Source organism: Polypterus senegalus, chromosome 18, assembly GCF_016835505.1.
Source record: "Polypterus senegalus isolate Bchr_013 chromosome 18, ASM1683550v1, whole genome shotgun sequence".
Lineage (NCBI taxonomy): Eukaryota > Metazoa > Chordata > Cladistia > Polypteriformes > Polypteridae > Polypterus > Polypterus senegalus.
This window is the reverse complement of record NC_053171.1, coordinates 74,831,884-74,846,725: the sequence shown is the minus strand read 5'-3', so window position 1 is coordinate 74,846,725 and position 14,842 is coordinate 74,831,884. Positions and strand designations below refer to the sequence as shown.

The following is a 14,842-nucleotide window of genomic DNA, read 5'->3' as shown; positions in this document are numbered from 1 at the left end:
GGCCTAACTGACAACACAGTGTACTATTCTGCATTTAATTCAAAGCTGCAGCAAAGATTATCTGACAACATAACTGTCTCTTAAATCACAATAGTGCCTTCCAGTTAAGTTATCAAGAGACAAACAATGATGTAAACAGGTTACACCTACTTAATATGTACATTTCTGATTGTGAGGCATAGGGTTAATACTGTCACATGTGAAGAGTATAGTAAGATTCCCAGTTGCTTGTGCTCTGGGCCTAATTAAAACTACAAGAATAAATAAAACTACTGAAGGAGGCAAAGACTGTTTCTATATGTCCCCCAAACCCTGAAATGCATACATATATACACACACACAGTAGGATTTTTTCAAGTATTCTATGTTCACAAACGATGTACCTTTTAGTGGATGTGTCAAAATAAATGATGCACTGTGAGACTTTTGTAGCCATCCTGATGTTATCATGTTAGCTTATGTTGTGGTCTAATTCATGGTATGGCTGGATTAGGACAATTAAAAGCCAGAACTATAATCCTTTACAAATTTTAAGAAATCAAAATTTATTATTCAAATGGATAAAATTATATTATAATACTGTGTTGTACTTTTATTACCATAGCATACTAAGAAATTCACATTATGAGAATAATCCATATACAGTAATAAAATGGTAATGTATGTGTTTGATCCCTCCGACAAATTTGATCGGTCGGTTTGGCTTTTGTCCAATTGGTTAGTTTTGTTGTGGTTGCTCAGTCAAACATGATCAAGATAGATGGCAAAGGAGGTTTGCAAACATAAAAAAGGCACATGTACGATCAGATTTACTTTCAAACAATGGAAGTATTTTCAAGAATATGAATGATGTTTTCACAGCGAGTAATGGGGCCCTGTCTACTATTGGTAAAATACAAAAAGCAGACAGATGGCAAGTAATACGCCGCAAAATGACAGGAGTCAGAGAAGAAGGAATGCGATTGAGAGAGGAGGCGTTGGTCAAGACAGGATAAAACACGAGGACACAGAGGAAACACTAAGGGTGAATGTAAGACAAGTGATAAAGTATTTTTTTTATTACTAGTAAGCAACATAGCTTGTCTGAATTAAAGTTAAAAATGGTAATCGAAATTTGATATTTAAAAGACATATGGCATGAAGAAATCTACAGTATTTCAAGTATTACACTTTACAGTTTTATGTTAAAAATATAAAGGGTTATACCTTTTTGGGGTCCATGTTGAACTTCTTGCGGCCCATTGCTACATGGCGACTTTTTTGTAAAGTTTTACTAAAAGAAAAAGAAAATGACTATTAGGTTTTTTATTTTAAAGACTAAAAACATCAAAAAGCCTACCTATACCAATTTTTACAAACACGTCAGCTTTTAAAAGCAAAAGGAAATATTGAAACGGTCATCAAGGTGTATGGTGCTATGCTGATGACACACAACTGTATTTATCAATAGGGCCTGATGACCCCAACTCTCTTGGTTCATTGACCCAGTGTCTTACTTGTGTTTTAATTTTCTTAAACTAAATAAGGAGAACACAGAGATTTTAGAGATTGCCAAAAATGGATATAACGAGGGTATTAGAAATAAACTTGATCCATTAGGATTAAAAATCAAGACAGAGGTAAAGAATTTAGGGGTAACTATTGACTCTGACCTGAATTTTAAATCACATACCAATCAGATTACCAGGACAATATTTTTTCACTTAATATAGCAGAAGTTAGACCTCTTATAACATTGAAAAATGCAGAAAAATCAGTTCACACTTTCATTTTCAGTCAGCTAGATTACTGTAATGCACGCCTCTCAGGACTACCCAAAAAACACATCTCATAGCTTCATTTTAGCTTAATCCCGATACTCTGTATATGCATTTAATTACCATTATCATTCATGATGGCTCCGAAATCTATACCAACCCTTACTTTCTCTGCTTTTCTTTTTCTGTGGTAGCAATCTGTGCCACCACCACCTGATCAAAGCACTGTGATGTCCCTACATTGATGGATTAAAGGCCAGAAATCCACATGACCATCATCATCAAGTTCTTCCATGTTATTTTTGAATATCATGAGGACTGATTGAGATCATTTATATTAGGCAGAATGCCTAGAGGGGCTGGTCGGTCTCGTGGCATGCAGATTTTTTTTTTCTCCAGCCATCTGGAGTTTGTTTTTTTCTGTCCTCCCTGGCCATCGGACCTTACTTTTATTCTATGCTAATTAATATTACCTAATTTTACCTTTTTTATCTTTCTTCATCCTGTAAAGCACTTTGAGCTACATCATTTGTATGAAAATGTGCTTTATAAATAAATGTTGTTGTATGATTTTAGTTAATCAAATTTCATATCACTTTAACAGGGGATGCATTACAAAGTGATTAAGCGGGTACATGCAGCACAAGCAGCGCAATGAAGGGATCAATGTGAAGGTAGCCTTTCAGCATTTTTTTTTACAGGCGTGTCCGTATCTTCTAAGCAAACAGCCACTGTGCAAATAGCCCCTCTACTCACACCCCCTCCATCAGGAGCAGATAATGGGGCCAATCATACGCCTCCCTGATGGTATTGCATGATGGATAAGTATCTGCCTGTATTTCTCAGAGAGAGAGTGAGAGACAGAAAAAAGCAAACAATGAAAAATCAATACGGGCTGTTAGAGCTTTTAAGTGTGCGAAGCAGCGCGCAGGAAGCATATTGTATATCATTGAGGAGTTTTATTTAATAAGTAATACATGCTTTGATTGGGTAGCTTCTCAGCCATCTGCCAATAGCGTCCCTTGTATGAAATCAACTGGGCAAACTAACTGAGGAAGCATGTAACAAATTGAAAGACCCATTGTACGCAGAAATCCGCGAACCAGCGAAAAATCCGTGATATATATTTAGATATGCTTACATTTAAAATCCGCAATGGAGTGAAGCCGCGAAAGTCGAAGCACGATATAGCAAGGGATCACTGTAGACATATGAGCGCCGACAAAACCGCGACGGACAAATGAGCGCCAACAAACCCGCGCCGACAAAATCGAAAGAGAGACCAAGAGAGTGGGACGCGTACATATTATGTGCTAGGTTATAACTTTTAACTGCTGATGGAATGCCGCGAACAAATAACTCAGTCGAGGGTTGGCATAATGCGTCATATACAAAGCGGAATTACCAGCAGTCAGGGAGCCAAGCAAGTCTAAATACGCTCAACTATCAAGACGTCTTGCTGCAATTCTTCCTACATATGCAGGGCGTGATCTTAAGGACTATCTGCGTGCCGTGCTGATGGCATGCCGCGTCTCATAATATTGACTTTTAAAATAAACATTATTACTGTATATATGCTTTAAACTAGTAATTCATATTTAATGAAACTTTGCGATTTTGTCGGCGCGATTTTGATGCCGCGTTTTAATCGGCGCTATTTTGTCTGCGCTCATATGTCTATCGCCCAAATGTCTGGTCACAATCCTCATTTACTGCTGTAGATGAAATCTTGCTCACCTGCCCTCTGTGTTATTTTCCAGGCCTTCAACTTCCATCATAGCCTCTCTCAACTCATCTCGGAGTCTCTGGATCTCCAGAAGTAGGACTCCCTTTCTCCTACGAATCTCCTCCAATTCCAGTTTCTCCTCTGGACTAAGATCACCAGGAACTGAAATGCACAAAAAAAAAAAAAAAGGGATTCATTAAACCTATGCCCTATATATTGTTTAAAAAATCTATTCACAACAGAAAAATGCTTAAGAGCTCATACATATACATACATACATACACACACTCACCAGCCAAAAGGAAAATTACCTCATTATAACATATTACATGTATTGCTACATTGAGGCAGAAGGAAATATACATAATCATTACCTTCAGGACAGCGTTTCCCAAGTTTACTTCTGAAGGATGATGTAGGTTTTTATTCTAACCAATTTTAGACTCAGCGCATCACTATCATTTTTAAACTTGATCTCATTATTTCCTTAGTTGTACTTTATATGATCAAAGTGGTGCATACAATATTATCTCAACTTTCAGAAAGCTTTTGATAAGGTACCCAATTTGGGGCTGGGCATCGAACTAAAAAAAGTGTGCATTCAGGGTGTAATGGGTAAATGGGTGCAGAATTGGCTAAACCACAGGAAGCGAAGGGTTGTGGTGCAAGGAACCTTAACTGAAATTAGTGATGTTAAGAGTGGATTTCTCTCAGGGGTCACGGTAGGGCAGCTGCCATATATACAGTATGCGATTTGGGTAGGAATATAAATTGATTAAATTTGCAGATACTAAGGTAGGTGGATAGGCATATAATCTAGAATCCACTGAAGCATTACAGAGAGTCTTGGAGAGCATATAGGCTTGGGCAGATGAAATATGATGTAAGTAAATGAAAAGTATTGCATGTAAGAATCAGTGAGAAGTTAAGAAAAATGACACTTTTTATTGGATAACTAAGAAAGATTACAATATGCAAGCTTTCGAGGCAACTCAGGCCCCTTCTTTAAAAATTTTAGGTTTTAATAGATAAAGGGAGGTCTGAAAATTGAAAGTACACCATATGAAAAGAATTTAGGAGTCATAGTTGACTTTTCATTATCAACTTATAAACACTGTTTGGAATCCATTAAGACGACTAATAAATTGTTAGGTCATATAGCACAATGTGTGGTGTACAAGTCAAAGGAGGTTATGCTACTGGTAAGACCTCATCTGGAGTACTGTATGCAGTTTTGGTCTCCAAGGCAGTAGCATAGCTCGAGTTCATGTCACTTATCCTTATACGTTTATACTTATCAACTTGTACTAAAAATGATGCACCAAACACATCTAACAAATATTAAACATGGCACAAGTAAATAACCAAATATGATTTACAAACTGCCACTGAATACTTAAGATTTTATTTGTTTCATTTAATATGAAATCAGTCTCTTACGTATTATTCTGCCACTACCCAGCAGCCACCAAAGATGCGAGAGATCTTGCCAGCAGAACGGCAATATGTCAAAGTTGTTTGTGTACATTGCAATAAACCCATAAATCAATCAAAACCAATAATGGCATTTGTACATACCCATGAGTGTCTTTTTTCAAATAAAGAATAATAATGTATATTTCATTATTAAAATATATAATTTGCACACATATATCCCGAAGTGAGCAGTGCATCAAAACTGAGTTAATCTGCTTTTATCAAAGATCTCACCTACTTCAAGCCACATTCAATTAAAGGTTCATTACTATTTGATAGCGGAGTTTCAGGCCATTCTAATTATATACAGGTGTCAATGACTGGTCATTTATGTTACCTGTTACATCTGTACGTAAAAGACATGAAATTAATATACATCGTTAGCACAAAACAGAGTACTAAGCACTAAGCATCATGGGTTCAATAACCATACCCAGTCTGTCTGCTGCGCATTCTCCTTATGTTAAGTTTACTGAGCAGTAATCTTTCAATTTCAACTCGAAGAACATGCAGTGTTTCTTAGCATATCTGGAAGTACTGTTAAGCATTACTTATGCCTCTCGGCATTTGATGTGAGGAGCACCAATTTGTTTGAATGTCACTGTATCACGCCACTAAAGTCACTGTATCGTGATCACGGGAGAAAACAAAAAAAGGTATTTTAGCTATTGACATGTTCATGGCATAAACAAAACACACACAATTCTTTCCCCATCTACAAAGGGATCGATAGCTCCCTGCAATATTTTTATCCTTTTTATACAAATATTTTTATCCTTCAATTTTTGAACTACATTTGCAGCACTTGTTTAGTGCTGAAGACAATGGGGTGCCCCTTACAAAAAAATTAGCAGAAGCAGTAAAGGGATATGGCACACATTTGAGGAGAATGGAAGTGATTGAGACTGCAGTTCTTGATGGAGTTAAGGCTGTTACTGCTCTAGAACTAACTCTGGGTGGGTTCACAGACAAGTAATAGCCAGCATACAATCTATTAGGCTAGATAACTGGAAAACAAAAAGCAACAAAGACTGTTCTTACAAGCTGTATGTAATTCACTAAGCAGCCGACCATGGCACGCAAGACAGAGACCATGAGATACACATGACAGAGCCCCGCCCACCAACTCTAACCCTCTTCCCGCGTCATGGGATACACACGACAGAGCCCCGCCCGCCAAGTCTAACACTCCTCCAGCATCCACCCTCGCTCTCGAAGCGTGCCCGCACGCAACACCTCACCAAACACATCCACACTCGCTTTGGTCTGTGCTACAGTCCACATGCAGCTGTGAGCCACGTTGACTGTTCATTTGCCTACCATGGCCACCGCTTCAAATGTATTTCATGGAAACAACACTTCTTTCAATGATATACAAATTCCTGCATCAGGTAACCGTTTGTTTCTATCAGTTGGTTTTTTCTGGAAAAATGTCATTGACGAAACTGTTGCTCTCGAATTTCTTAACCATTTGTTAACCTTTGCTTGCCAACATTGGGATAACTTCGGCGATGTTCTATCCGTTCGTTGTTCTTAGTCATGGAATGTACTGGAGTATAAAACTATCGCAGCTGCTACCTCACAAACTGTCCTTATTCCCCGGATTTCCCTGACCCCATCAGATTCAAATTTGTCAGACAATTTCCTGTTAGATTGGCCTTTGCAATGACAATTAATAAGGCACAGGGCCAAACGTTCAAAAAGATACGACTTTATCTGCCAAAACCAGTTTTCAGTCACAGACAATTGTATGTTACTCTCTCCAGAGTTCCATCTTTTCATTCACTCACAGTCGTATCCTCAAACCCACCCCATTTGGACAGCTGTGTCTTTCAAGAAGTGTTCACCCATCAATAAATAAATTATGCGGCGCATGCTACGCCGCGGGTTGGCTAGTGTAAATAAATTCCACAGCTGTAAATGTTGGACAACTGACAAAGAGATTTGTAGGTAAACTTTATTTTATAAGTTTTGTTACAAAATCAATTGAGTGTCATTGTAAATGAAAGTATCCTGATTCATGCGCTTACTGATTCAGGCGGAACTAGTGTAAGGCTTCTGAAGGTCTGAGGCAGCAACACTATCAATTACACCCTCTACAGATAACATCATCAGTACTACTGTTAATTCTTTCACACTTGGGTTCCTAGAACAAGGACTTCTCATTATATTCTGGACACACTCAAGCTAAAATCTCTCTTGGTATACATCAGGAATTACAGAAACTGGTTATATTAAATCTCAAAGTATTCCAACAAATTTCACTAAATATACCACTGGTCACTGGTATCACTTGAAGTCTTAATGTCTGCCCAAGTCATTTATTTCACACACAAACAAAAAAGTGAAAAAAGTTCAAATACCCTGACATAAGTAACTTCTTTATGCAGACAAGCGATGCCATTATTCTTATCACTTTCAGCACTGCAAGTGAAACATTTTCCAGCTATGCCAGAAAAACATATAATGCAATTTAATTTACTCATTCATTTTACAAAAAGTATTTATTCCAAAAAAGAGAACTGGGGCAACTTTAGTGTATCCTGACAGCATTAGGCTCAAGGCAGTAACTAACCATTCATGACACACTTGGGCTGACAAAATACGCTAAAGTACATTCACACCCATAATTTACAATCTTAATTACAGTTTGGTATTTTTCAAGTCTAGTTACTTCTAAAGAATCTTGATAATACATTAATTGATCACATGAAACTATGCTTTAGTGAAGTTTTTTTTTTATATATAACTTTTAAAAGCAGTTTGTTCTCGTATTTTACAATAAGGCTCTGCCTTGAAATTTAGCTTGAGATTGAAGGTTTCACACATAAACTAAGTAATAGCTACAAGTTATCATTTTTAGGCACATATTTCCCACACATTTATTTGGTAAGCCAAACTTTCTAAGTTGTTACAGGAATCTATAACATCTTTTTTAAAATCCCTATGTTATGATTTGCCGAATTTATTAAAAATGTATTCATTCATAATTTAATTGTGTGAGTTTTGCTAAGCTCAAATACAAATGATGTTAGTTACATGGTGTAGTTGCTCTTGACTACAGTGTGGAGCTGAGGAATTCATCTGTTTAGTGGAGCTGTGCAACTTGTGCGGCAAGAGTCAATAATAGAAAGCAATGCCCATTGCTTAAACTGCACTTTAGAAGAAACTTGAATGTTTTTAAATTGAAGGCTACAAATAGGTTGAAGTATATTTTTTTGCTAAAATCTAAACAAAAAATCAAGAAATTGCCAGAGTTTATTAGAGATTTCACAAAAGATTTTGCAAACTGGCAAAATCTATGCCTGCTGCGTTTCTATTTTTAATTAATTATATTAAATAAATTTAAAAGTGACCGTTGCTGCAGTGGGGCAAGGCCTGGAAACTCATTTCTCATGCATGTACTCTAGTCTTTGAATACGGCAGCATCCCTTACCAAAAAATCTGTTCCCAGAGCCCTGCTCAAGGAGAACTTTCAAGAAAATTGGCAGTAGATATACCCACTGCTAAGGCAGCCACCCAACTCTAAACAGAAAGGCACATACTTTGTTGGATGCCGTTCCCTATTGTAATACAATGCACCTTTGTTTTGTCTTATGGTATTTCAACCATTCATAGCAATCTCAAAAAAAATGTATTATGTTCACCAGCAAAACTAGTCCTAGTCATTTTCAAACCCGCTTAATCCAATTCAAAGGAGCAGGGAACAAGAGCCTATCCTGGCAGCACTAGGCACAAAGTAGGAACAGGACGTGGACAGGGTACCAGTTTATCATAGGGTGCACTCAAGCACACACTCATGCTTGCACTGGGACCATTTAACTAAACCTGCACAGCTTTGAGAATATAGGATGATAACTACCCAGAAAACAGCACAGAGGCACATGGAGAACCTGCAGACTCCATGCTGAATATTAGGTACTGGAAATTAACCTAGCATACTGGATGCTAGCTTGTGGCAATGCAAATTATTGTGCACTACGGTGCCACCTATGCTGTGAAAATGTTAACTCTATACTAATATCTTAAATTAACCATATTCACACTTACTGCCGTATAACTGCTCAACTGTCTTAAAGCTACACAAAAATCATACTCGGACAGGAAAATCAATACAGTATTGAAGAAAAAAAATTCAAAAAATATATACAGCCCCCTCCAAAAGTATTGAAACAGCAAGGCAAATTAATTTGTTTTTGCTACGCACTGAAGACATTTGTGTGCGAGATCAAAAGATTAGTATAAGAAGAGAGATCCAAGTTTCAGCTTTTATTTCCTGGAATTTACATCTAGATACGTTAAACATAGAAAACAGCACAATTTGTATTAAACCATCCATTTTTTTTTTAGTGACCAAAAGTATTGTAGCATCACGAGCTGACAGGTGTTTCTTATTGCCCTGGTGTATTATACATGATTGATTGTTTATTCAAAAGTATCCCTGGATATCGACTCTCAGTTTAAGCTTTGGCTTTCACCTGTTAAGACTGCATTGGCACTTAAGACTTCATGTTGTTCTACTGTTCTTATGTCTAAGGCAAAAAAGCATGCCATTCTCAAACTGAGTAAAGGAGTAAAGTCTATAAGAGGTATTTGAAAAACATTGGGCATAGCCAGTACCATAATTTGGAATGTCCTGAAAAAGAAGGAAACCACTGGTGCAGAGGCGTCAAACCGGTTATCCAAAGAAAACAAAAAGAACTGATGACAGACAACTGGTGAGAGCAGTAAAGCAAAACCCCAAAGCAACAGTTACCAACATTATGAACAAGCTCTAAAAAGCAGGAGTGGAAATATCACAGTACACTGTTTGAAGAAGACTTGTATTATGACCTCTATATTGTTGTTCTCCAAGACGCAAACCACTTATCAAAAGTAAAAATCAAAAACCCAGATTGGAATTTTCAAAAAAGTACAGAGATGAGCCACAACCATTGTTTCGGAACAAAGTTTTAAGGACTGATGAGACAAAGATTAACCTCTTCCAAAGTGATAGAATTCAAAAGTATGGAGAAAGAAAGGATCTGCTCATGATCCTAAACATTCAAGATTATTTGTGAAGCATGGCTGCGTCATGGCATCTTCTGAAACAGACTTGGTCATTTTTATTGATGATGTAACTCATGATGGTAGTAGCAGAATGAACTCGGTAGTCTACACAAACATAATGTCTGCCCATCTATGGAGAAATGCATCCAAATTGATTTGTAGGAACTTTATTATGCAGAAATGATCCAAACCACACTGACACCTCAACAAAGGACTTCATCCGGGGAAGAAAATGGAAGGTTTTGGACTAGTCAAGTCGATCACTAGTGCTTAACCCAATTCAACTTGCATTTCACCTCCTGAACAGAAGGTTGAAGGAAGAAACTGTAGTAAAAGCCCAGAAAGGCGTAACCAATGAAAAAACAATAAATCTGGTGGAGTCTATGGGTCGTAGGCTTGACACAGTTTTTGTATTTTTGACTTAAATTTAGTCGAAAACATTCTGTTGCTATATTTTTGCGCACTTAAAAAAATGGGTGATGTGATGTAAAACGTGGTATGTTCTATGTTTAACATACATATCTAGATGTAAATACCAGGGAATAAATTTCCCATATGGGATTAATTTAAGCTTAAAAAAAAAAAAAAAGCTAAAACTCTGATCTCTCATATTCATTGTTTGATCTCACACACCAAATGTCTACAGTGCACAGCAAAAAACAAATGAATTGAACTTGCTGTTCCAATACTTTGTTCTCAATTAATAAGGTCAGTTTGTTCTCGTATTTTACAATAAGGCTCTGCCTTGAAATTTAGCTTGAGATTGAAGGTATCACACATAAACTAAGTAATAGTTTTTAGGCACATATTTCCCACACATATTTATTTGGTAAGCCAAACTTTCTAAGTTGTTACAGGAATCTATAACATCTTTTTTAAAATCCCTATGTTATGATTTGCCGAATTTATTAAAAATGTATTCATTCATAATTTAATTGTGTGAGTTTTGCTAAGCTCAAATACAAATGATGTTAGTTACATGGTGTAGTTGCTCTTGACTACAGTGTGGAGCTGAGGAATTCATCTGTTTAGTGGAGCTGTGCAACTTGTGCGGCAAGAGTCAATAATAGAAAGCAATGCCCATTGCTTAAACTGCACGTTAGAAGAAACTTGAATGTTTTTAAATTGAAGGCTACAAATAGGTTGAAGTATATTCTTTTGCTAAAATCTGTTCCAATACTTTTGGATGAGACTGTTTTACTTAGCAGAATTTACTTTACATTCTGTAGATTATTCTGTTTTACTCTACAGATGGAATTTTTACATGGTAAGCCTTGATTTTTGGCTAAATATGTGAGGAAATCTCTACATGCAAAACGAAACAAGTATTTAAAGTTAAAATAGCAGAAATAAAGTATCAGAAAAACTGGATAATAACTACTTAAAATTGTATAAACTACTGTAAACACTAGAAAGAATAAGTTATGACATTTAAAAAGTGCCTAAATTATAAATATCAAAGTGCTTTCTAAACGGAGTTCTTGACACCTACTCTGTGAGAGAATAACCTGGAGGTAACAGTAGTTAAGTATTTTGGTTTGCATTGCACAATGAAATATATAATCATTTGTTTTAGAAATGCCATGAAAGTACTACTGAAATGGTTAAGTAAACAAGAATATTCCACGTGGATAGTTTAAGAAACTGGGAAGTGTAATGTTCCTTCATGCACCTAACAAGATTTGCTACTTGGTACTTTTCTTAACAGAATAAGAGCTAAATTTAAGACGTATTGAAGAATAACAGTATAATTGAGAAAGACTTATTTTAGGCTGGTTGTGCTCTATGCTAAAGCACTTCATGTCTTTTAATTAAACAAAGTAGGATATGCAAGCATTAATACAGTACTGTTATGCAAATTCAGTTGTTTATAAAACGGACCTCTGCCCTGACTTTTGATCATTTTGTAACAGACGACTGTGACAAATGCTCCCTTTTTGGCATTTGCTGAAAAGATAAAGATGCATTGAAGAGATTTCTTCTTGCATGGTTACTGGCTCAAAGAGGTTTATCAAACCTGTCCTAGTAGAGGATAAGTTTGTTTCTTTAATTAATGCTTGATTTCTTCTACAACCACTCCCCCAACGTCTGAAATCCACCCCTTGTTTTTAAATTTAATCCCCCCCCCCATTACAAAAACGGCTATGTGGAATTGTGTCCATATGTGATAGAAAAAGCCTTAAAATTTACGAAATATGTTGATTTTTTCAAGCCAAAAATGTGATTAGGTATTGATCTCCACCTTGACATTAGACATGCATAAACAAAAGACGTGTGTGTATATGTATGGAGCAGTCTGCTCTGCTTACGCTCAACCACAGCCACTAGATAGCATATGCATGCAACTCACTAAGAAAGACACGTGTACAGCAAACGCTGCCATGCAACAACTACGTCATGCTAATGACACGGATGAAAGACAACACTGAAAGGAAGCAAACAATGAAGCTCAACAACATTCAAGTGAAACACCTCAGCAATGAAGGGCAAGGCTTGAAGCTTTCAATAAAAACATAGTCTATCTGGAGGTATTTTCTCAAGACAAAGATTAATAGGACTCATATGCCAGTGATACAGCCATGATATGGTATCACCAGTGTCTTTTTACGAAAGCCAGTGGGGTAGCAAGCACAAGGTGGGTCCACGGATTCTGCCCTGGGTAATTCTTAACAGTTTAGCTGACATCTCTCCAAGTTCACAAACATAGTAAAACAGCTAGGAAGTCTTCAGGTTGTTGCTGTCCCAAAGACTGCACACCTAGTTGTACATATATTGCAAAACAGCATATACATGTTATTTTAAGAAGGTAAAAAACAAAAAGCAAACCATTATTGTGAGATTCAGAATTTTAAAAGGAGACTGGCTATGTGCCTCATATCTTCACCACCTTCCCTGTTCATCTTTCTCTCTCTGTACTCTATAAACATCTAGACAATAATGATCACATATATTCTTTACTATAGGTAAAATACTGCCTGCTCCATTTGAATTGATAAAACATACAAGACCTTCAGTGAGAGAGAACTCATACAGAAGGGAATGAGTGACAAAAGCCTAACAGACATTACAGGCATACATCCAGTGCTTGATGAGGACAAAGTCAATACAAGGTATCAGGGCATACTGCGCCACTTCAAGCCCTAACCCACTTATCCAGGGCTAGGTTGCAGTCTAACTGGTGTCTGTCCAAGCAAGCATCAGACCCAAGACTGAAATAATCCCTGGACAAGGTGTCAGTCCATCGCAGGGCAAGCACACACACACACACTTATACTGCAAGGGACAGATAATTGATTATTTTAAAGTTTTAGTTTAAACAGGATGAAACTTAGTAAGTACAGATGTTTTGACATACACATAGTGGGCTGACATTCCTTCCCCCACGGCATCAGGTCCTACATAGAGTCTGCATGAATTTACAGGTTGCCTGAAATGAGGATCAATGAATTTACTCCCTCAAAAAAATTTGGTTCAGTGTATTTATTACATGTCATCAGCAACATAAACCCTAAATGTAAGAAAAAAAGGCAATTTGTTGATAGTGTTTCAATCTGCTCTACACTCACTCACTGCCTTTTTTAGAGTTTTTTGGATCATGCATGTGCAAGACACAACACAGCTTGGCTCTTTAAAAAAAATCTAAGGCTTTTATTGAAAGTATAATGCGGTGTAATCCAGTTCAGTTCACATTTATTGTTATGTATACAAAATACAGTACAATGAAACTCACTGGTGCTATTTTCACTACACTACCTTGCATCTCACTTTGTATGTTTGTAAAAATAACACAGAATGTAATGGGATGGAGATTGGGGCATTGCATTGTCATAACTCCACAACTACTGGAAGCACACAAACAAACAAACAAACAACATACACTTATCTCAAGAATATAGGACCAAGAACCTGTGATAAAATAATTTTTATAGTTATTATAAATATGCCTCAAAAACGGAAGGAATATTTTCTTAAATCTAAACCATTGCCACGTCAAAGTGCACATTTTGGTAAATTTTAAGAATTTTTCTATTACGTATGGATGTGGGGTTTTATACAGCTCCATTGTAAGATGCAAGAACAAAGAAAATACCTTTAAAATGTATAAAAAAAATTCTTCAATTTAGCACAGAGTTTTATGTGGCAAATTAATATGTACCATGATTGTGAAGAAATAACCTGAATTAAAAAAAAATACCAAACTTATTCCCTAATTTTTTTTGTGCATGTGCAAGTGTAATATCTGGAAAAATGTTAGGAAGTAGGCTGCAATACTCTTTGCATTCCAATGAGGGGTTCATAGGCTTCCATTCCCAGCACTGACTAAGGAAGAACAGAACTTAAAAAAAAAAAATACACACACACATACACACAAGCTAACATACGCTTTAATATTATATTATACTAGCAAAATACCCGTTCTTCGCAGCGGCAAAGTACTTCCTTAAAATTTTTAAGAAGAAAATTAAACCTTCTTAAACTGAGGGAAAATATGCAAATAATTATTATTTAAGGATATCTTTGTATACCACATTGTGAGTTCGGCCCTCCGGTTGTAATATGACCAAGCTGTGCACTGAGCTTACTCTTGATCATGCAACGTACAGTTGGCCATGTGAACAGTAATCTTGTTTCAAATCTCACAGCTTGGATTGTTGCTGTCATAATCGGTTTGAGTTTCATGGTTTGTTTCAATTACGACAGTATTTGTAAGACTTGTGTTGAAGTGACATTCTGCAACTGTCAAGCGTTGTAAGCATACAACCGGTTTCATCGATAACTTCAAATCCAGCTTTTGAGAGTTTAAACATCCATAAACATCAAAGTGCCCATTACT

General features: G+C 36.6%; 1 protein-coding gene across 2 annotated transcripts in view; it reads right to left on the bottom strand.

The window, feature by feature from the left end:
* The window catches only part of cyth2 (cytohesin 2), a 51,544-nt gene that overhangs the window by 30,408 nt on the left and 6,294 nt on the right, over positions 1 to 14,842 (bottom strand). For both annotated transcript variants that reach the window (XM_039741885.1, XM_039741884.1), the window contains exons 2-3: positions 3,495 to 3,645; positions 1,207 to 1,273 (exon numbers count right to left, since the gene is read on the bottom strand). In XM_039741885.1, coding sequence (XP_039597819.1) covers positions 1,207 to 1,273; positions 3,495 to 3,645 — 218 coding nt within the window. The remainder of the gene's footprint in view (positions 1 to 1,206; positions 1,274 to 3,494; positions 3,646 to 14,842) is intronic.